The sequence below is a fragment of the Mytilus edulis genome, chromosome 7 (assembly GCF_963676685.1).
Source record: "Mytilus edulis chromosome 7, xbMytEdul2.2, whole genome shotgun sequence".
Taxonomy (NCBI): Eukaryota; Metazoa; Mollusca; class Bivalvia; order Mytilida; family Mytilidae; genus Mytilus; species Mytilus edulis.
In genome coordinates, this window is record NC_092350.1 from 71222779 (window position 1) to 71247945 (window position 25167).

General features: G+C 34.0%; 3 protein-coding genes across 3 annotated transcripts in view; 2 read left to right on the forward strand and 1 right to left on the reverse strand.

Moving 5' to 3' along the window:
• LOC139483386 (uncharacterized) lies at positions 1-22159 on the reverse strand. The gene is made up of 5 exons (XM_071267405.1): positions 22069-22159; positions 4604-6389; positions 3534-3731; positions 1700-1861; positions 1-664 (listed from the first exon to the last, which is right to left on the reverse strand). Coding segments are annotated over exons 1-5 (2727 nt in total). The 5' UTR covers positions 22071-22159; the 3' UTR covers positions 1-85.
• The window catches only part of LOC139482110 (E3 ubiquitin-protein ligase TRIM71-like), an 88687-nt gene that overhangs the window by 18072 nt on the left and 45448 nt on the right, over positions 1-25167 (forward strand). The window lies entirely within an intron of this gene.
• LOC139482107 (uncharacterized) overlaps positions 22112-25167 on the forward strand; it is a 14172-nt gene continuing 11116 nt past the window's right edge. The window contains exon 1 of the mRNA XM_071265774.1: positions 22112-22282. The gene's annotated coding sequence lies outside the window, so the exon portion shown is untranslated. The remainder of the gene's footprint in view (positions 22283-25167) is intronic.

Below are 25167 nucleotides of genomic sequence, written 5' to 3' on the forward strand. Positions count from 1 at the left end.
GAAAATACATAACAATGTACCTTTCCAAGTATATAAACTATTTATCTACTTCATACAAAATACATGTACATGTATAAATGCATATCTAAACATTTAAAAACCATATTTTATTGTCTTCTGAAGCAAATACAACTGGATTGCTTATTTTATCAAAGCTAAATATATGTGTGTCAATCTTTCTGTCATCGGTGACCAAGAATAGTCCAGATTGTTCCGGAATGGGAAACATCTCCAATTTTACCCACATGGTAGCTTTATCTAAATGGTTGTGTTTGAAAATCTTAGAAATTGTGCCAAAGCGACGGTTTGTCCTATGCGAAACACTAACACAATAGTCATGTGAGCGTGATGCTGTCGTCTGATGCTCTGTTGTTGAGAAGAAAATTTGTCTTTTTAACTCGGCATCCTGTCTTTGGCTGAACTTTAGATATGTGACCACTGGGTCTATGTCAAATAACTCATAATTTTGGTCATATATATTATTGTAATTGTCTTTTAGAATTGATAGATCCTCACTTTGCAATATGAATCTTTTCGTAGATGCTGTAGATATATCTTGATGGTGAATGGAGTTTACTTTTTCTGCCAAGCGACACAGACTTGTTTGTCTGCTGTAATTTATAATTTCACCACTCAAAATATTGTGAGAGCTCCAATCGTATATCTGAAATATGAATTAAGGAAATTAATTTATGCATACTAGAGTAAGTGAATGAGATGTGATAAATTGTATCTTAACAAGGCTGTATTCCTTAACTCTTGAAAGCCAAATCAGCAAATTGTATATAGATAATGTTAAATGCTGAAAACCATCATTATTATATAGGGTGCTCATGTGAACCCTCATATGCAGTATCTCAAGAAAAATGCGACAACCATATAAATCATGTCTGTCTTGTGTTAGACTAAAAACATATGTGTTGACTTTTAAACCTGAAGCATTTGTTTACAACTGTCTTAAATAAGGTACCTGGTGTTCAGAACTGTTGTTGTCGTTTGTTGATTTGGTTCATTTTTCTTTTCATTTCTCGTTTTTTATAAAAATTAGACTGTTGTTTTCCTATTTTAATGGTTTTACACTAGTCATTTTTTGGGGCCCTTAGTAGAAGTTGTTTGGTATGAGCTAAGGTTTTTTGTGGAAAACCGTTCTTTGGTCTTTAATGGTTTAATTTTAGTGATAATTATGAAAATGCAACACACAATATAACTTGCTAATATGAACCTTGATTCAAATTTCACCAAGCATTTTGAGCGTATTGTAAGGCAAAACATAGATCCCTACTTATAAAATTTCATTACACTGCAACAAAATGCTTTGACTATCACTTGTCAAGGTGTAAAGTATAAACAAATATCAAGTCAATATCTTAAAGAAGATAAAAAAAAGGTAGAAAGTAATGATTTGAGTGAATTTTCAAAGTCCAAGGACCATAATCTGCACATATTGTTTTCGTAGTATTATTCATCTTTCTCAGTACATTTTCAATCCCAAAATGAAAATTTGATGCAACTCAAAACGCCTTCATTTTATAACCTATCATCTATATATAAGATGTTGTGGTCTGCTCGTTGTGGCTCATTATTGAAGGTCATACGGTGATTTATAGTTTTTAATGTTTTCGTCTCTGGTGGACAGTTGTCTCATTGGCAATCATACCACATCTTCTTTTTTATGTTATTCAATTCTGTTTTAACTTACCCGGTATGTCTGCATCACTGTTGATTCTTCATGTCCATGTTGTAAAATTTGTCTGGTCACCCAACTGTTTGCTCGTTCCAAAGGATAAAGCCATCTATCATACAATGGTCCATAGTCTTCATAACCCTCTGGGATATGATGTAGCAGGTGTGTTGTGATATTCTACAAATAAAAATATTTTAAACAAATGAAAAATTATAAATTCATTCGGTATTATATAGTACTACATCTGAAAAGAAAATTATATAAACCTTAATTCTGACTTCAGTACTGACACTGGTTTAGTGTCTGTCTGTTATGATGTTACTGATGAAACTTAACACATCAGCTATACACAACTCCAGGATGTGTGTGAAGGAAATTATTGCAAGGGAAATAATTGAATGTGCTTATTTTAATTGATATTTCAACAAGCATCATGTTTAATTATTAACATCAAAGTCAAGTGTATCCCAAACTCTGTCTGAACGACAAAATGGCAGATAAAAAATCATTAGGACAGACAGAAATTTTGAAATATTTTGTTTGAATATATATGTACAAAAACCCAGATTTCTCTTTCGGTCAGACAAACCCTAAAACAGTTTGGCACAGACTGAAAGTCCATTAATTGGTCACTGAGAGAGTTGGCTTTTTGAAATTATGTGACATCTTCTTACGTTGCATTTTTATATCATTCCGCAATTTATCTGCCCTTTAATCGTTTTTTTTTTAAATTATGTATACATTTATAAGGGTGCTATAAACAGTTTCATATAAACAACAGGGGTTATTCCCTGACTAAAAATAACCATGGAGGGAAACCCCTGTTTATTTACTCAATTAATGCTAAAGTAATTAGCTTTCAATTAAAAAAGGTTGAATATTGAAATAATTTAAAAATTATATTAAATATACATGTTTTGAAGGCAGACAACACTGTAAACATCCTGTTTTTAGGCAGTGAAAAATTAAAACATATTTGCAGCCACTGTAGCTGTTTTCGGAGCAGGAGACCGTACTTTTCAAAGGCCAGGTTAAAACCTATAAATTTCATACAGTTTTGATTATATAAAATGTGCACGTCTGTATGGGTATGAACATAACCTGATTTCAGGTTTTTTATGTTCAAATTAGGCTTCTTTTTTAATATGATAAAAGTACACTTTCTATCAAGGTTATAAGAAGCTAGAGAACATTCTGATTCCAGTGATATCTAGTTTTATACAGGTATCTTTATAAATCAGTCCACCACTAAGGGTCACTTATGCATGGCCCCTCAAAATATGACATCATAGAAAAAACTGTTGATAGCACCCCAAGTACTTAAAATAAATAGTGCCTGATATTATTTGTTTTATTCAGCTCTCTAAGCATACTTTTGGAAAATTAGATCATAAAAATATACTAATTCTTATGAGGCAAAAATCTACAATCTGATTGAACAATTACAATTAAGGCTGTAAATAAAACTCCATCTTCCTTAGCAGCTAGTACATGTAGTAGTAAGCAATCTTTAATTATGTGCAGAATTTTTTTTTAAACTGTTAAATTAATTTAAATGGTTAAAACAATCATGCCTTTTTTAATCAATAAACAAAATATCTTGTTTCAATTCGTTGTTTTTTTATCATTTACATTTCCTAGGAGAGGCATCAACAAAATGTTTTGAAATCTTATAAGAATTAACTTTATTTTGGTTGATCAGGGGTGTACGGATATTAACTGTAAGCCTCCTGCTGTAAATTGTGTGAGATAATTAAAATGATAAAGTAGATTATTATTTTTTACTTGATTCTTTCAATTGCAAATACGGATGAATATAGAACTCATACATCTAAGTAGATAAACTAACCTGCAAGGTCAAAGGAAAATCCCTTTCAAGTAACACCACTGCTGTACTTGTGTCTTCAATAAGTCCTTGAAGCTGCTCAGTTGTGTAGGATGGTTGTGTCAGTCTTTTGATCACTTCAAATAAATTGAATAAGGTTTCTTCTTGTGGCTTTGCTAGGAGGCCTCTGATACACCATGCTGCAATATTCTTGGTTACGAACTGAAATAAAGTATTTTTCTATATAAATATGAATAAAAGGAGAATATTCACTATTATTTGAGTTTGAATTAACAAATTTTCTAAAAAAAATATACTTATATCATACAAGTATCTGTCATGACTGAATTAACTGTACTCTAATAAACCCAATACAATATTTACACATTTGACTTTTATCAAAAGTTCAAAATAATTTTTTATCTTTAATGACATTTATAATTGTCATAATTGATATTTTCAATAATTCTCAGTTTAGGGAACTTGACATATTTGTAATTGGTTTCCTTTAAATTCTATCTTCAAGTTAATCATTTTTTTTAGATCACTTTATTGAATATTTCATAGCATTTGTGCATGGTAACTGCATTTTGTTAAAATACAAAGATTCAAAGCATTTGGATGAAATGATATATATTACTAGATATATAGGGCATACTTTCAGTATATATATATATATATATATATATATCAGAAATAAACAAAAGTTATACTTTTTTCCAGCTTTCAAATAATTATAATATTATCTAAAATTATTATTAATTATGAGTTATTATTCCCTCCCCTGAATGGTTGCTTTGACAAACACTAATTTTGATCATTGAGAAGCTCAATATTCCTTTAACAACACAACAACCTAAAATGTTTCGTCGATTTAAAAGAGTTATCTCCCTGTAGTGTAAGGTACCACCTTAACCTTGCATTTTGGAAATTTTGTATATATATGAATTAAACAGGATTTTTCTAAATATTGCTAAAATCTAAATTGCATTTTAGTCCCCAAAAAAAGGTGCAATAATAAATGCAAGCAATAATTTCTGAACTTACAGTATTCATATCTAATTCATTAAATAAAATATTTTTATAATCAATACCTGTTGTTTGCCATGCATTGTACGCAGTGTCCATGCTCTAGTAAAATGGTCAGCAGGAGTATAATCAAAGCCTTTAGGGTATTTAACACTCTTTGCTCTGTTGTCAGCTAATTTAACATCCTGTTTTGTTAGTAACCAAGGAGCTGCTGGTAAAGGAGGCGCTTTTGGTGTTAGTTCAGGAACAGCTGTATCTACAGATGATTTCTTTGCCTGTTTGGATGGTCTCTCACATTCGGTTGTTGATGATGATGGTCTTTTTGGCCAGGTTTCTTTAAATCGATTATAATCTTTTTCGCACTGGCGAACTTTAGGTCCATCAGATTTGCCTGTTATCAGATCAAGAATGTTGCTGATGACATCTGCTAATGTGTGCATGCCATCTGGTTGCATCTGATGCACCCTGTCAAAATATGGTAGGCGATGAAGTGGATGTATCCCTTTAAATCCAGTTTCTTTTTGTAGTTTACATTTTTGGTTATTGTTTTTTTTTTTGTCATATTCTTTTCTTATTTCCATTTCTTCTTCCCTTGAATATGCTTGTGGTTTGGGAGCAACCTCTTCAGTTTTCTTGGCAAATAAAGTCTTGTCTTTCCGAAATGGCGAATCTGTGGGTAAAAACTCTCTGTTTGATATGTGCAATACTTTATTCACGGAACTGCTATGGACACCTGTATCTTTGCAGAAAAAACAAGCACGAATAGCTGCTTGACCAGAACAGTGTAAAAGTTTAGAAAAAGCTGGTATATCACATAAATACTGTAATAAAGCAATCTTTACATTTACTGGTGCATCTGTGTAGGCGTCATACAAGTTACATTCAATGTTTGATAAAAGTTCGTCAACTAAAACGTTAATATAAGGGTCCAGTGATTTTGGTTCTTTTCTACCATAGCCTGGAACAATACCTGCCAACATCATTGGTCCTAAAATATATCGCATTTCTTGTGGGAGTGTTATCCAAGTGATGATGAGAGGCCATATTGACTTCTGGACTGTTTGGTTCTTATTTGGATTCACACCATCAGCAAAAAGAGCCAATGGCACACAGTTCTGCTGTTGCTGATCTTTGAAGACTCCATCTGTCATCTGTTGTCGAAATATATTGCCATCTGTGTAGCTGCTTAGCCTGCCAGTTGTGTTAAGCTTGTTGGCATAAAGAATCTTTGCCAGGTTCCTAGTTCCATACCAACGAACTATGCGTGGTACTATAGGCATATATTGGAATGTTTTTTTGTTCCTGTTGTTTGAAAACACCAAACTTTCATTACAGTCTGGACAGGCAAGAATGGTACTGCTGATAGGAAAAATTTTACAGTCATTTGTACAGCATTTAAATTTTTCTATTGGCATCAGGTATGGTTGAATAATAGTGACAGCTTCACAATAAGTGGATGGCAGGTTGTTTGGTTGTGGTAGAACACACTTTTCGTGGTGAAGATACTGTGACAAAGCTGTCTTTGACATTCCATTATTAGATGAAAATATGAATAAATGTTCGGCTATGGCATCTTTTACAGTTCTATTAGTTCCTTCATGCAGTGGCTGATTTAAAATTAAAGTTTTTTTTAAAAGTTCCTTAGACTCTCTTACAATCTCAGGTTGTTCTCTATGAGTGTCTGATATTTCAGCATGGGTGTTATGGATTTTCTTTGAATGAGCTCGGAAAGTCTTAATGTTGACAAATTTTCCATTACACTTTGAACATGTGCATTGTCTCTTCAAGTTATCCATTAAGGTGATGGTATGGCTGTATACTTCATATGACAAAGATGTTGATGATGTCATCCTGCAATAGAGAAAAAAAATGACTGTAACTACTGCAGTGGTATATGGATCATGCAAATGACTTGAGAATAAAATAGAGAATTTAAATGGAAAATGTGTCCAGGTGACAACAACCCGATCAAAAATAACAATTTAGTCCAGTAAATCTAGCATAAATTTGACCCAAACCTGAAAGTAATTGCAACAGAAGATTCTAAACTTTTAATCTTTAGTATTATACCCCAAATATACACAGAAAAATTCCCATAAATTTTACTCAAGGAAGACTTAAAAAACTCTTACAAAAATGGTAGAAATATCAATAAAAATTGATACAAAATGATAATTTTTCCGCTTCTATTCATCAGAATGTATTGAGTCTTTAGAGTATAACAAACAACTCTAAACGTGTTTTCATATCTTTTATCAAGCTATTACCTAGATTTTTGTAATTCATTTTTTTACCATTTATTGAATTTTTCAACATGTCAAGTGGTCCGAGTACACAGTTATTTCGTAGTGCATTTCTTATGGACAATAAATAAAAATTAAAAAAATCCCACCTGCGCTTTCTAAATAATATTTTTACAGTGTGCTGTACTACTTTTGGGACAAATTATATCAAAATTATAGAAAACTTCATCAGCTCTTACTCAAAATATGGACAATTTTATGTTAAGGGGACTTGAAATGTTTTGACAGCTTCCGAAGTGCTAATTTGTGACCTTTTCAGCTGAACCTTATCACTACTTTACATTAATATGTATGACCCAAATTTTTTTACAGTGTCATTTCATCCCCCAACTTGCTTTATGAGGCATAAAACATGGAGAAATAAATTTGGAAGGGGTATAACAAAAATTGACAAGTAACACACTGTCCACAATAAGGACTATATTCGTGGACAACGAAAATCAAAGGACGATAACTGTGTACTCGGACCTAATAGGATAGAAAAAGTTTACCAATCTTAATAAAACTTGGTATGACTAAAGCTTAATATATTCTAAGACTGCTTACAAAGTTTCATAGCAATAGGATATATATTAAAGACATTATGATTAATTCTATATTCAACTTTGCGCGTTAAATTCAGACGTTAAAATTGAGAAATTTCAACTATCAACATTTGAGGCTTTTAAAATTTAAATATTGCAAAAAAATACTTTCAAAATGCCTATATATATAATATGTCATGTAATCTAAAGCAATAGATTACTCATTTGATACATCAGACTTAGCATAATTATTCAAAAGTCAACTTTATATGAGCCTATGACTAAAAATGGAGGTTTTCCAATGAAGGGGGACCTTTAATATATAAAGATGTAATATTTTCCAGCAATTTTAAATTTGTGAAGCTTTTTGATTAGAAATAATCCTTATACATGTTATATATGTATTTAATGTACTTTAAATGGACAGAACACTTACAAATAACATCATATTAATTTAAAAGGGTCTTAGGCTAAGTAAGACTAAAAATAATTTAGGGTCAATTTAGGTCGTAGCACATATTTACATTTAAAAATGCATATTTGAGCTATAGGAAATAAAAATTTGTGTCTTTTCTATCATTTCTATACTCAGGTGACATGATGCAATAAATCTGAGCACAAAAAGGCTCTTACATTCAACTGTTTAAGCAGACAGTATGGTCTGATACAAAGAATTTTCACTTTTTACACCGGACACAATTTTTAAACTAGATACCCCAATGATGATTGTGGCCAAGTTTGGTTTAATTTGGCCCAGCAGTTTCAGAGGAGAAGACTTTTGTAAAAGTTAACGACGCCGGACGCCGGACGACGCCGGACGCCGGACGCCAAGTGATGAGAAAAGCTCACTTGGCCCTTCGGGCCAGGTGAGCTAAAAAATCTGTTGCAATTAGTTTGAGGTTAAAATTTAGTTTGACTGGACTAATTGAACTAAAATTATAAACTGAACTTTAACCATTAATTCCAGTGGATAGGATAGGATTAGTGTTTTTATACAAGTTATAAACAAAGTTTATAATTTAAAAACACATTTGGATCAAGACCACAGTGTATCAGTTTTTAAACAATCTTAATCTTCTTGTCAATTATTTTATTTGAAAAACAAAAATTATATCAAAAGATTTTTTTGTTGATGCATTCAAGAATTTGTATAGTTAGTCTAACTATACAAATCCTTGATGCATGAGATCTGAGTGTTTCTTGAGAAGACAACTAGCCCATATTTTCCTGTTTTTCATTAAAAATGTGGAAAATTTGTAATATTTTTCAAACATTTACATATTTTTTCTTTAGTGGCTGTCATGTATACATACGGTTACCAATTAATGAGCTTTTAAATTTTAAGTTTATAATTTTAAAAACATTTGTGAAAAAAAAATGGAACTTTTTTGTAAATTATTAATTATGAAGGATTGAAGTGTTACATTTAATAATACATGTACTGGTTTGTTTAATATAGAGTAGAAACATAAACAAAAAAAGTCACAAAACCTCAAGGAAAAAAAGTCATTTTGATAAGATATAAAAAATAAATAATTATGAAACAAAATTAAAAAAATCAACCTACTAAATTGCTATACTAGTTCTGGTGCTCTTGTCATGGTTATGTGCCATATGAATATAACAAGGTAAAAATTATGGAAATATGCTTTCTAAAGGTTAAGCTTAAATTTTATACTTTTTTAATTTTGTGTAGAATTTGAAAATAAAATTTAAGTTATAATCTAGCTTTTCTTGGACATAATGAAATTAAGTGAATCTCATCATCCACAGACTGACTGTGGATTTTCATAGATTACCAAGTCTTTTGATTCTGTTGAATTAATTTTTATTTGACAAATTTTGCAAATAAATTGTTTCACATAATCATATATTAAAGAATATTTCTGGTTAGGGCTATAAACTTTAAAGTTAATAGTACTATTTAAAAATGTTAACACAAAACCGCTTTACATATAATGCACAAGGATGCAGGAAAATAATTTACATTTATATTTATTCAAAAACACTTTAATTATAAATATAAATGTATTATAAACATAAAACTTCTGATTGTAATTAATGCATATCATTAACATTGCAAATATATTTGTACACAACATTTCAAATGTATTATACATAGTAAAATAATTTAAATGTTGTTTTGATAGCAATTAGGAAAAACAATCCAAACATTTAATGAATTTGCAAAAAACCTTTCATCATTTGAAGTTTCCTATCAGGATATATTTGAATGGCTTCACAAAGCCAATCATAAAATTAAAAACACAATAGAAATGGCATTTTCTATTTACAAGAGCTATACACATGTCAGCTTGGCATTGAAGCCATGTTCATCGTTATTATAACACCTGTAAAACTTCAAATAGAAAACACAAGTAGATGTTTAACCAATCAATTATCATCTTTTTAACCTTATATAAAAAGTAAAACTGAATTCTTGCACATCATTGTTTGCTTGTCAACATGGAATATCAACGTCACTACCAGCCAACCTTTACACCTCTTAACAATGTGAGAAGTAACAACCAGATAATGCATCAATACCAGCCAACTTATTCTCTGCCAACTAGTAGTAGATCAACAAGTCAGATGTCATACCAGCAAAATACGGTGAGTTGCAAATACACTATAGTAATTAGTTTAAACAATTAACATGTGAATAATTAATATAAGGCATTAAAATCTGTCTAGTAAAGTTACTTATTTCGGTTTTTTATTTGGGAGGACAGATAGAAAAAGAGGGGAGGAGTGTTAATTACTCTGTATAAATTATAATAATCAAACACAACCATTATAGACCCAATAAACCATTTCAACTCATTTTAGTTTCATTATTTTCTCACCTGTTTATGAATATGAACATGAATATTGCATTTTTAAAAGTAAAGTTATTTTTTTTTATCATATTTTCTAATAATCAGATAATGTTGCTTTGCTTTATATATCATATTTTATTTTTCTGAGCATAAGCAAGGCCCTATTTTGCAATTTGATGTTGTTAAGTATAAAAAATCTTGATATTTAACATAATTGTATAATATTTGATTTAAACAATGATTTGTATAACTATGATCCATGATTAACCTAAACATTAGTATCAAATTTGAGATACAAATTTTTTTACCAAAATTGTCTTCAATTATATTTAAGGATGTTTGCTTGTCATGTTTTGGAAATTTTGTCAGCTTTTGAAATCCTCTGGTTTTATCCATTTGAATGCCTTAAAAAAATTTGACCATGAACCCCCATTTTTTCTTTGTATAAATCTTAAACATGTATAATTATAAGCCATTTGTGAAAGTCTTATAAATCTTAATTATATTAAATAGTTTTTGAGAACTTTTAACTGGTCAATGGTAAAGCTAGAAAAGTCAAGAGAGAACATTTCTGGCTAAAATTCCAATGGCTAATATCTCAAAAACAATCACATTGACCCCTATATTCTTTTTGATTTTTTTAATCCTCAACTTAACCCCTATCAATACATACTAGTTTTTGGAAAGTTATTTATTTTGAATCTGAGCAGCAAACATCCTTAACTGATGATATTCTGATGGTAGTTCATATCAAAATGTTTTTGATACTTATATCATGCTGATAGACCAACAGATATTTATTAAATGAACACTCTCTGTGTAATTATAATTAATTTTTCAACATGTTTCTTGCATTCCATGAATATAGGTTGCAAATTATAAAATATCCTTTTTGATGTTTATTAAAACAATTTCATCTCAGTATAGGTGTTGCTCATTGTTGAAGGCCATACAGTGACCTATAGTTGGTCATTTTGGTAGCTTTTGGAGAGTTGTCTCATTGGCAATCATATCACATCTGCTTCTTTTGGAAACATCTGTGCAAAAAATTATGATCTGATCTTCTAATGGTTTAACTTTGGACCCTTTTGGCCCCTTTTTCCTAAACTGTTTGGACCAAAACTCCCTAAATCAATCCCAACCTTAAGCTTCCTTTAACGGTCATAAACCTTGTGTTTAAATTTCATAGATTTCTATAAACTTATACTAAAGTTATGGTGCTAAAACCAAGAAAAAAGCTTATTTGGGCCCCTTTTTGGTCCCCAATTCCTTAACTGTTGGAAACAAAACTTCCAAAAACAATCCCAACCTTTCTTTTGTGGTCACAAACCTTATGTCAAAATTTCATATATTTCTATTTACTTAAACTAAAGTTATAGAACGAAAAACAAGAAATTGCTTATTAGGGCCCTTTTTGGCCCCTTATTCCTAAAATGTTGGGATCAAAACTCCCAAAACCAATCCCAACCTTCATTTTATGGTCATAAACCTTGTGTTAAAATTTCATAGATTTCTATTCTCCTTTACTAAAGTTAGAATGCGTAAACTAAAATTATTCGGACGCCACAGACGACAACACAAACGTGAAAGCAATATACGACGTAAAAATTTCTATTTTTGCGGTCGTATAAAAAATTAATATAATTTAAATCATTGTGAAATTATTTTTAGTGGATATGTTATTTATGGATTTGCTTACAATTTATAAAATAGTATTTAAATAGGTTAAATTCTGATCAATACTAGGGGTCCTTGTTGAAATAAAGGTTAAAATGTAACAATACTTTAATGTTGTCATTAGTTTTTGTTGAGCCTTCGACTTTAGTCGAAAAAAAACGAGACTAAGCGATCCTACATTCAGTTGTCGGCGGTGGCGTCCACAAATATTCACTCTGTTGTTAAAGTTTTTGAAAATTTTAATAACTTTCTTAACCTTTACTTGACTACCAAACTTGGACAGAAGCTTGGCCCGAGAACACAGTTATTTCATAGTGCATTTCTTTTAGACAATAAATTCAAATTAAAAAATCGCACCTGCTCTTTCTCAAAAATATTTTTACAGTGTAGGGTACTACCAGTGAGACAAATAATATCAAAATTATAGAAACTTCTCCCAGCTCTAACTCAAAATATTGATAATTCTGTATTAAGGGTGTGTAAAATTCAGTTTGACAGCTTCAGACGTGATAAAATTTGACCTTTTAGAACTGGTCCAATTCACTACTTAACAAAAAGTTTCAGCACCAAATTTTTTTTGACATGAATTACATCCCCCTACTTAATATTTCATGCATTTAATATAAAGAAATAAATTGGGAAAGTGTATTAAATAAAACATGTTAGTTGTACACTGTTTACACTAGGGACTATATTCGTAGACAACGAAAACCAAAGGAAGATAACTGTGTCCTTGGACCTTATGATCATAAGATAGTATCCATAAGAAAATTTTGTAAAAATAAAATTCCATTTTTTCAATATTTTACATGTAAATGGACTCAGTTTTTCTGCGGGGAAACATTACATTCACTCTGTGGTTAAAGTTTTTAAAATTTTAATAACTTTCTTAAACTATCCTTGGTTTGTACAGGAATTGGACAGAAGCTTATTTATGATCATAAGATAATATCCAGAAGTAAATTTTGTAAAAAATAAATCCATTATGTCCATATTTTACATTCGAATGGACTTAGTTTTTCTTCCAGTTAACATTACATATGTATTCTGTGTTTAAAACAAGTGTTGAATGTGATTTAAATATTCAAATGATTTTAAAGAGTTATCTCCCTGCTATGTTATACAAATGAACATTTTTAGGGCCTCCTTATAGCCTAACAGTAAAAAACTGAAGAAATAACATAAAATGAGAACTAAGTTAACTAACAATACTTTTCAGATCACTAATATAACAAGACTAGTAGAAAGTTACTTTCACTTGAATGTCATTTAATCAAACCATTCAATAATGCCTCTTATTATTTTGTATATTCTGTAAACAAACTTATAGTCACAGATACTTCTTTTCACATTTAACTTTCTCTAGCCAGTTTCACAGTGATATAATTTCTTGTACTTTTATTATACATAATTGCAGTCCCCTTGATAATACTAGAGCAAGGAAAATTCACATAATTTAGATTAATTTAAACTTTAGAGATAAATTTGTGATCAATCCTGCAGTATATACAATAAATTTTACAATTTTAATGCATCTTTGGAATTGCAAGTTTGAACATGATGAGTCTTAACTGATTTTGATGAGTCTGGGACTCATTGACTTGCCTTAGAGAGAACCCTGATAAGAAATGCACTACAAGTATAAATAAAAAAAATCATTGAAAAGCAGGGGTGGATTAAGCGGGTTTTACATAGGGAACCCCCCCTTTTTGTGGGAAAAATTGATTGCTTATATAAATCACTGAAGCATGACTGATGCAGGGACCCCCTCTTGTGAACATTTCTAGATCTGCTACTGAAATGGACACTTTTCTTTTCACTATAAATATTGACTAAATAAATAACTATGCTGTGTTTTGTGAGGCTGCAACCTTTTGATTATCGGGAGGGGGGATTTCAATTCAAGACAAACATCTTTTTTCTTTGGCAAAAACAATCTATATTTTTGGGGACTAGTCCAAAATCCATTTGTTTTCTTTCAATTTTAGCATCATATTACACATAGTCATAGTGGCAGCTGCATGAGGATGCAACATACATATCCTATTTACTGGTCAAAAACAAATATTTTTTTCTCTCCAAAACCTGTAAACAAACTTATAACCACCACCCCCTCCTAATCAAATGGTTGGCCTAAGTGTGTAACGGGAGTGAAAGTTGTGATGTTCGTAACTTCGTATATATATATAAAACTATATAGTTTCCCGTCTTGTTTCCTGTTTCCCTGGTTCTGAGATATTATAGTCAGATAATAAGTAATTCCTTATATAAGTTCTGATGATTTATTAAGCTATTAATGTCCATACACTTTAAATACAGTGGTCGACGTTCTTACCATCAATCTATTGTTTTCCCCAAGGGTTTTCCTAGCCGCCGTCAGTATGACGTATATATCCGGGCTATCTCGGGACTACGCGCAGCTGTTAGTGTACCCACAAAGGACCCGACCGGGCTCGGGACTAAAGAAAGTGTCCCGACCGGAAGTATAATATAATGTTAGAACGTCAACCACTACACTCCCCCCTTCTTAAGACCTAATGGGCAACAGCCAATGCACATTAGTTCCCAAGAAGGTACAAAATATAATTTAAAAAACATGCACTCAACAATTAACAATTTAAAACTGGTAATAAATTAATGTTCATCAATAAAAGAAAATTCAATGTTATATCGATCTCTGCATACACAGTTCATCACTATCCAACGTTCTAAGTGTAATCGGTAAGTATAATCAAATACAGTAATTATTGTCACATTTGAAATAAACAGTTCATCTTTAAAATAAAACACATGGCACGAGTATGACGATTAACAGGATGCAGAATTCAATGTATCGTGATGGAAGTTACACAATGTTTGACGAAAAATAGATATGTAAATGGTTAATGTTCGAATTTCACAAGTTTAGAATTAGCAAAGCAGCATGGATATTGACAACTATGTTTCCATCTGGGCCGGGAATAAGTTTTCCCTCCATTTAACTTCCGACAGTTGTCTTTTGAGCTCCCTGTTTTCTGATTCCAGCTTTCTTCTCATTTCTTTCTCCTTCTGCAGGGACGGTCCTTCCTTCCGGAGTATTTCCAGCTTGCCCTTGGCTGCCTCCCTCTGTCTTCCTATCTTATCCATTAGATCGCACAAGGTGCGAATATGCTCCTGTATATCATCAATTGTCTCAGGTATAGGAGGAATATAAACTTCCTGTACATCCATGCCACAGGTCTGAGAAGAGTTGTCCATTGAAGCGGTTAGAGATTCAAAGATTGGTAGGTGGCTTTCCTTGGCAGGTCTATTACGATAATCCTCAATACTCACTCTGGTTTTGGTGGAGATAAGTGGAGCCGATGAAGGTTTAGGTGCAGATGTAGAAATATCATGAGAGGTGACTGGCAGACAGGATGGAATGTGTACGTTGAATTGGGTATCATCATCTAGGTCATAGGCTGATGTTAATACTTTGGAAATTACCATAGGAGATGGAACAACAGATGATGTCACATTGGCTTGAGATGCAGTGGCTAAAACCTTTGAAGTTACTGTGTTTACTGAAGCTGATACTGTGGTAGATGTGGTTGCAGTGGATATGTTAGGAGCAGTTACTGTGGTAGATGTGGTGGGTTTTGAAGAGTCTACACTCTTTTGCGTCCTTCCCTTAAATATGAAGAATCCAGGGTTGATGAAGTTCCTACTGTGCTCAATTATCTTTCTGGACTTTACTGTGATCTCCTCAAGCCTGGTATCATTCTTTTCTCCATGAATAAATTTAATATGAGATTTCATATCAGACCTTCTCCTCAGAACACTGCGGCAGTATTGAATAGGGCATTCATATTTCTGCACAGATGATATGTGCCTCTCCTCCCAATGCCTAGAGTACTTTGTTTTTGTCAAAAATCTTCCCCCAAAGTCGCAATCTGCAATTGGACAACGCATGTCGGCTGAATAATAGAATTCTATAAATTTTTCATTATCGAAAATTTCATCCTCCGCCATTATATTCAGTGGTTCTTCTGTAGACATTATCAGCTGAAAGCAAACAAAATATAAAGCATTTTTATTATCTGTCACTCGCATTAAGATGTTTCATCCAGTACACTTAACAGCAATTATTTAAAGCAACAACATGCTTATAATAGTCCGTAAAAACCATCCCTAAGACCATTATATATAGTCTTGTCAGTACCCCACAAGTACGTGGCTACGGAACAACCTTGGTATCTCTAGGTTCAATGTTAGTAATATACACAACCGAAAGCGTGTTTGCCCATGGTTTCCAATAAAAATAATGTAAATACATACATAACCATAATACCTATCCTAACGAGTGTACCTGAATTGCATCGCATAACGAGTTACAGCCTCTTTTTACATAAATATAGTACATTGTCCAGTTGCAGATCTCACTAGGTCGATAAATGACTTCCTTAATGTTTATCAACTTAATAACCTCCCCCTTTTTTAAGCGTAAAACGCTATATAATCCTTAATACTTTTACTATGGAGAAAACAAAACTGGTGGCTTAATAAGCCTCCCGGTCCTACTAAATTTTGGAGAATTCATCTTCACCGTCTCAATTTCTTTTTGATAGCTGTGGTCATCTGCATCGTCGATGTTGTGATTAGAAAGTTCAATATCAACCGTAGATTCATTTAACTCCGTAATGTCCATTTCCTGAGCGTCGGTTTCATTTAATTCTGTCGGTAAAACGACTGGTTTTAAGTGGTCTACGTGGACAATTTTCCGTTTATTGTCGGCACACCGTTCGATTTCGTATGTTATATCCGATATCTTGCGTATCACTTTATACGGTCCGATCCATCCGAGTCCCAGCTTTTGGTTAGCTTCTGGTGGGTACCATCGAAATACTAAACTGTCAACCTTGTAATCTCGACTTTTGAGTTTGGTGTCATAATACCGCTTTTGTCGACAAAAACTGCTTTGCAAATTTCCGTGTGCAAAGTCAAACGAACGCTGCATTGATTCTCGTATCCATTCGATGTATGTATTTGGACAATTCAGTTCGGGTGTGAAAATAGTGTTTCCGGTCATTACGTCGATTGGAAGTGAAATCTCCCTTCCTAGCATTAAGAGATTTGGACTGCATTTCGTGCTGTCATGCAGACATGCCCTATAAGCCATACACAAGTAAGGAAGATGATCATCCCAATCATCCTTGTTTTCCGAGACAAACATCGCTAGCATCATTGCCAAAGTGCGGTTGTAGCGTTCCACCATTCCGTCCGACTGAGGGTGGTATGGCGTCGTTCTTGATTTTTCTATATCGAGTAGCTTACACATTCTTGCGAAAAGGTGGGATTCAAATTCTGGTCCTTGGTCGGTATGAATCCGTGTCGGGGTACCGAAGCGACAAATAAATTCCGTGACTAGTTTGTCTGCGACTGTCTGGGCGGTGTGTTGTCGTAAGGCATACGCCTCGCTCCATTTGGAAAAGTAGTCCCCGATGACCATGATATACCGATTTCCGTCGTCCGTTATCGGTAACGGACCTAAAATGTCGATTGCTATGCACTCCATTGGTCCATACACAGTACAGTGCTGCATAGGCGATTTGCCCAGACCTGGACCAGGTTTCCTTTTCTGACACGACATGCAAGATTGGCACCATCGGGAGACGTCGTCGGTCATTCCTGGCCAGTAGAATCTGGCCTTTATCCTATTCAACGTTTTCTCGCGTCCTAAGTGTCCTGCTGTCCGGACGTTATGCAACTGGTGCATGATTTCGCGTCGCATTGTACGTGGTGTGACTAGTTGAAAATGTGGACCTGTATCCTCGTTTTCATAAATTCTGTAAAGTAGGCCATTGCTGACCTTAAGCGATTGCCATTGTCTCATTAACAATTTAAATTCCTGATTGGTACTTTTAATCTCTGGCTTTTGTGTGTGTGTTTCAAGCAATTGCTTTATCTGACGTATAGCGGCATCATTTTGCTGTTCTGTAACAAGTTCATTCGAACTCCATTGTCCTAACCAATTGGAATTGGTCGCCCTTGTCTGTAGACAATTATCTCCTGGGTAGTCTGTTGATCGATCATTCAAGTCAGACTCCTGTGGCCCAACAGTTGTATTGGTCTTCGAAGTACCAGCATCCGATAGAGTAATGTGTGATCTGGTTATGGCGTTTATGTTAACTTCACATTCTGATCCGTTTTGACATTGTTCGCATTCATCGCGTTTACAACGGCGCCTAGGCCTTCGTGATAAGGCATCGGCATTCCCATGTAAAGTACCCTTCCGGTGTTCAATTTTGAAGTCGTACGTATCAAGCAAGGATAACCATCTCGCTACCATTCCTTCGGGTTCTTTGAAATTTTTCAACCACATAAGACTTGAATGATCTGTGCGAAGCAAAAAGTGTCGACCCGATAAATAATAGCGGAACTGTTTAACGAAAGTTACCACAGCCAGGAGTTCTCGGTAAGTCGTACAGTATCCCCTTTGAGACCTAGAAAAGGTCTTACTTCCGTATGCAATTACTCTTTCCTCACCGTTTTGAACTTGAGAGAGAACGGCGCCCATACCGAAATTACTAGCGTCTGTATCAATTATGAATTTATCTGTGCGCGTGGGATAAGCAAGTACCTTTGTTGAAATCAAAGCATTTTTAAGCGTCATGAACGATTCCTGGCATTCATCAGCCCAAATGAATCTTTTATCTTTGCGCGTAAGTTGCGTAAGTGGGAACGCAATAGTCGAAAATTTGTCAATGAATTTCCTGTAATAGGAAGCTATTCCTAGGAAGCTACGTACATCGGAAACAGATTCCGGAACTGGCCAATTTTTAACCGAATTTATTTTCTCGGGATCGCACTTTATTCCGTCGGCCGACACCACGTGTCCCAAATATTTTACTTCGTCCTGGAAAAATTTACATTTTGACGGTTTCAGTTTAAGGTTTGCTTTGCGAAATCGGTCAAATACAAGTTTAAGATTGTCTATGGTGTCCTCAAACGTTTTCCCGAAGACAATAACATCGTCTATGTAGACAAGACACCGTTCCCATTGTAGTCCTGTCAAAGCTAACTCCATCAACCGCTCGAATGTTTTAGGACTATTGGCGAGCCCGAATGGCATTACCTTGAACTGGTACAAGCCCTTGTATGTGACAAACGCTGTTTTTGGCTTATCTTCTTCACGCATTTTTACCTGGAAAAATCCTTGTGCAAGGTCCAATGTACAGAAAAATTTCGCTCCCGACAGAGAGTCTAGTGAATCGTCGATTCTCGGCAACGGGTAGCTATCTTTTAAACTCACTGAATTAAGGCGACGATAATCGACACAGAAGCGCGTCGTCGAGTCCGACTTCTTTACCAAAACTATCGGTGCCGAATACGGTGAATGACTGGGTTCGATAATGTCATTTTTCAACATTTTGTCTATTTCGGCCGCTGCTACATCACGTTGGCTTATCGGTAGTCGTCGAGGTGGTACTTTTACAGGTCTGTCGGTTTCTGTACGAATAGAGTGTTCGACCAAGTCTGTCCTTCCTAATTTTCCGTCGGGTCCGACAAAAACGTCGGCATATTCAGATATAACTTTTCCTATGTCGGACCTTTGTGAAAATGTCAAATTGTCGGATACGTTCTCGACGAGTGCCTGTAAATGTTCTGGGATTTTAATCGACTTCTCCGTCGACGACGTCGGTCGATGGAAGTTGTCTTCCATTATCTCCTTGATTGGTTGTAATGAGGCGACCGTTAAATTTCTTTTTAGTATGACGGCATGAGGTGTCGGATTCAAAATCGAAAACACGACTTCCGTGTCGGATGTTTGAACGACGGACTTAGGTATTAACACGTGTTTTTCTCCCTGGAAACCATCGATAGGCTCCAAAATGCTGTTTACATTTCCTGTAAGATCCGCGTCAATTTTTCCTCGGACAAACATTTCGGCCCTTCCCGGAACCTCTATCGTGTCGGCAAGCTGTACTCGTGCACACGTAGCCTGAACGTCCGAATCAATCGAAAGTTTAATTGTAAAATTTGGAAACGTTAAAGTTCCTTGACTTGCGCTAATAGTGACTTCATATTTGGATAGAAAATCCAATCCTAAAATTCCTGCTATATTCCCTAAATCTGCAACAATAGCAGAATGAATAAATCCATGATTGTTCAATTTCAACAGTAGGTCGCTAGCACCCATAACTTTCATAGGTTCTCCATCCGCGGTAGTTAAAATTGTAGACACTTCTGTAAGTTTCGGCTTAATTTTACCCAATTTTTCATATACATTTTTAGAAATTAATGTTACTGCCGAACCAGTATCTACAAGCATATCAATACAAAATTTATCAATAAAAACTTTAGCAAACCAACAATGTTGCGTAATGGCGGCTAGCCTCAAGCTAGATGGCCTTTTTCCTAAATTGTTTGAGTGGGCTGTACTGTCGGCGTCGAGTGCAGCCCCAGATAGTTTAAATGATCAGCTTGTCCATTATTGAACGCGGATTGTTCTTGTGGTTGGCTTCCGGCTGATGGTGTAGAAACGGATCCTCGCGTTTGTAGATCTGGACAATCCCGTATGTAATGACCCTCTTTTTGACAGTAGTAGCAATTTACTACCTTTTTCTGTCTGAAATTTCTATGTGCAGGACGGCCTGAATTATTCGGTCGGTTCGGAGTCTTGTCTATCTTATCAATGACTTGCTTAAGAGACAATTGCACGTCTCTGATAGAGTCCTCTAGTTTCTCAATTTTAGAGTTTTCCTGAAACCTGTTTTCAACTTCACGTTTTGAATTTGTGAGAGCCAAAACTGGCAATTCCTCCAAGTCCTTTGGTTTCCGGGGATAAATTTGTGCGCCCTCGAAAGCTTCAAACTCTACGGCTAGTGAAATAGCTCGATCTAATGTTGTCGGGTGTGCAAACTGCACATGGCGCTTGAGTTCGGCGCTTCCAAGTCCTGAAATGTATTGTTCAACAACGAGGCTCTCGCGCATCATCACGGGAATTGTAGGAAATGCACGACTACCTAGCCGTTTTAAAGCGTACCCATAGTCGGCGGCTGTCTCGTCTCGATTACGTTTTCTATTTCTAAATTCGCACCGATATGCGGTTTCCCTCTCTGGTGGACAGAACCGTTGCATGAGCAATGTTTTAAGTGTGTCATAATGACACAGTGCATCCGCTGTCAATTCACTGAGTACCCGTTGAGCGATTCCGCGTAAGCTCATAGCCAACTGTGCGGCCTTTTCGCTCTCCGACCAATTATTCCATTGAGCTACCTGCTCAAAGTGGCATATATAGTCCGGCCACTCGGTCCTTTGCCCGTCAAATACATCCGGTTCCTTTAATTTTCTGTTAGTTTTAACAGTGTTATTTCCGTACTCTCTTAACTGGTTATAGGATTTATCGCCCCCGTATGTACCATTGTTACCATGAGCAAACATACCTTGACCGTGAACCTGAGAATTATTGAAATTTCCGTTTTCAGACTGAGCTGAAGTGTTTTCCCTGAAGTGTACCGTTGGAGAAATGTGTGCTCTATTTTGAGAAAAACTCAAACCATTTTCCCTTTCTGTATTACTATTTTCAGAAATAAAATTCTGATTCATATTATTGCAAGATTTATATGGGCTGAAAAGCATTGTATTGTTTTCATAATTATGCGTTTGATTTTTCATTCCTCTGTTATCAAAACCATGTACTCTGTCTGTATGATTTTTGTTTGATATGCTGTTGTTTACAAATTGCCCAGAACCACGCACCTGTTCCCCATATGTTGCCCCTTGGATACCGTAACCAATAGATTTTGTCATGTGATCATCTGACGTTACGACGTCATTTCCCATAACAAAAGCGTTTGCCTCTGGAAATGAATTTGAATGACGTTCTGTCCCGAATAAACCAGGATTTGCTTGCCTATTTGTTGTTTGATTGTGACTATAAACATCCTGGTGGTTATTCTGATTCTTATTTGTGTAATTTATTGCATGTGGATTAACATTACTGTCCGATATATCGTAATATTCATACGAATGTGTGTCCTGTTTTCGTGTGCTTGGATTGATTTTTAAGCCATCTTGGCTTGTTATGTCCGACTTGTACTGTTTTGTCTTATAACCACCACCCCCTCCTAATCAAATGGTTGGCCTAAGTGCAACATTACCATTTCTATTTTCACCTGGATAAGGAGGTAAAGTTAGAAAAGGCTTTGTTTGAAAAACAAATGAAGAAAATCTCTAAAAATCCTACATTTATCCATCTGTCTAATCAATCTGTCTGTTTGTCAATGTTCACGAGATTGGCAAACACAGAAAAAATGTCACATGATACAACGTTTCAACCTTCACCTTGAATCAGCTTCTAGCTCTGTCGTCTGAACGACATGCAGCTAAGATGTCAGACAAAATTTCCTGTTTATTAACCTTTTTGCATAATAAGATGGGACTCAGTTATTTCAAAAAAGGTAGACAATATTCATTTGTTATAGTCACTGATAATTATGTGAGGGACTATCCACTAGGATGGGGGAGGGGGATGATTTTTCTTAAAAAAATTATCATGGTCAAGCAGATGACAAAAAAATATATTCTTAAGTCAGTTTGTCCCATGCCGTTAATATACAATGTTAGTGTTGAATATAGAAAATTAATTTGAATAAAGCGCCTATAAGGGACTGTGCAATATTTATATGAGGGTTGGGCTAGTGAAAACATGGACGGGGCACATAATTTTTTTAGGCGAATAATGAGTGGGGTGAAAAGTTGATTAACTAACATATGGGGGGTGCACTCTTTTTTAATAACCCTTTCATGTGTGCATTTTAAAACAATTAAATCAGGGGCGGATGCAGGAATTTTCGAAAGGGGGGTGCTAACCCAGGGCAAAGGGGGGGTGCAGGGGGGTGCAAAACATGTCCCGATACAAATGCATTGATCGGCAAAAATAAAGGGGGGGTGCGCACCCCCGGAACCCCCCCCCTGGATCCGTCACTGATTAAATCAATTCAATTCTATTCAATTCTTTATAACTTTAAGCACATTATGCTTATCAGAGCAATAAATACAAATACATTTCTATAACACAATATCACATAAATCAAGAGTGTAAAAGATTAAAACTATATTTTTTAAAATCAAATTGAATAACAGTACTGAATAATCAATGACTTGAGGATGATTGTTAGTTCAGATACTTATACATTATCTGAATGCATTATGTTTATAGGTCTAAATGTTCTTATTTATTATACACATATTTGCTATTTCTGTGAAAAAAATGAAAGAAAAAAAAGCACAATTGAATGTAAACCAATAAAACCTAATACAGAGCTTCAATACATTTTTGTGTGTTTTTGTGTCTTCAACTTCAACAAAAACTACCTTGACCAAAAACTTAAACCTTAAACTCCCACTTTCATTTTCTCTGAAAAGTTGACCATGAAATTGTGATCAAAAGTTTAATTTGGCTTTAAAATTGGAAAGATCATATCATAAACAACAAGTGTACTTAGTATCAAGTTCAGCTTCCTTAAAAAACTACCTTGATCAAAAACTTTAACCTGAAGTGGTGCGAGCAAACTCACAGACATACTAACTGACGGACAAAGGAACGGAGGCACAGACCAGAAAACAAAATGCCCCTCTTTTATTGTAGGTGGGGCATAAATAATATTAAATTGCTTATAGTACATTGTCTGTAATAAATAAAATATCTGAAAACTAAAAATGATGTGAATTAAACATAGCATAACGTATGGTAAACAAATGCTTAAAGTAAACAGAAAATAATTTCAATTGTATTATAAACAAGCATTAGCCTTTCAAAAAGTCTCTCGCTTAGTAGATTAATTCATTTACTAGAATAGCCACATGCATCAATCAACAAATTTTACTACACCCGTGAGGTCAAACTTTATGAAGTAGTATTTATCATTTAAAGTTGTTGTTTACTCCAGAAGATTCACCTATTTTAGATAAAAGTTACCTGTGTAAAATTAAATTTTTGAGCATTAAAAGAATGTCAACGTAATCTATGATACAGCTGAATTATGTCCCTTGGGAGTATTAATCTCCAACAAAAGTCCTTGCAAACAGTTGAAATGACAAAAATGTATATATGCCTGATATAAAAAAAAAAATAGAAACTACTAAATGAAGCGATATTGAAATATTTGCTGAATGAATTGCCAAGAATGTGAACAATTCTTTACACAGGAGAATATAAATTCTATCCAAATTAAGCCTCAACTCAGGTTGGTCTCTTTTTTTCTTAGATGGACAATTTAACATTTCTTATTTTAATAGATTATGGCTATAGAGAAATATCCAAGTGATACATTTAGGGAATTACAAAGCAAATATAAAATAAAAAAATAAAATATTCTGTCTGTCTGTCTGTCTGAATATAAGGCAAATAACCCAGTTAAAATATTTGTTTCTACTTGAATTCTTGAGTTTCCAATTAAATTAATCATTGTGAAAGGTAAAAACAAATACAAAAGAACAATAGTTTGGTGCAGATTATACAATATAGCTTATATTGAAATCCGAATATACAGTTTAATTATTTACCCATCAATTTGACGTATTATGATGACTTTGGACTTTTTTCTCGAAACAGTATTAATGTTCTCAGTGAAACATTTCTATACTTTGTGATAAAAATCAAATGTACTAAGCTTCAAAAAAGTAAAAACATAACTGAAGTCTGATGCCCACGGTCATTTAACACCAAATTAATGAATATTTATATAATATTTCAAAAGGTTTCAAAATTGAATTTGGAAATATACAAACTACAGCCATTGACTCATAGATAGATAAAAAAAAATATTGTACCCTTGGATCCAATCACAGTGCTCCTAAGTTGACTTCCTTCACAAAAATTAAGTCTTTATAATATTGAAATATATATGCATTTTAGTTGAAATATCAACTCTGATATGTACATGTATTATTGATTTCATAAAAAAATATCATATGTGTACTTAAGTTTTTTTAAGCAGGGCAAGGACTTTTTTCCCATTAATTAAAGCCAAGCGAGAACTTTTTTTAATAATAAATATTGACAGGCATAATTTTCTTTTTATTTGCTCCCAGCAAAATCACACTAGTGTTTCAAAAAGTAGTATCTACATTGTATTATCATATGGTGGAATTAAGTCAACAATTAAACATGAAATTCAGAAGTGGCATTATAGTAGACAAATATAGTGTTGCCAAATCTAGTACTTTTTATATCTTTTTAACAGAGATTATCCCATTTGTACCATCTCCCTTTTTCCAAAGATCTTTCTCAAAAGTCATAATTATTTATTAGCTTTCTCTTTTACCAATGCATACATGTACC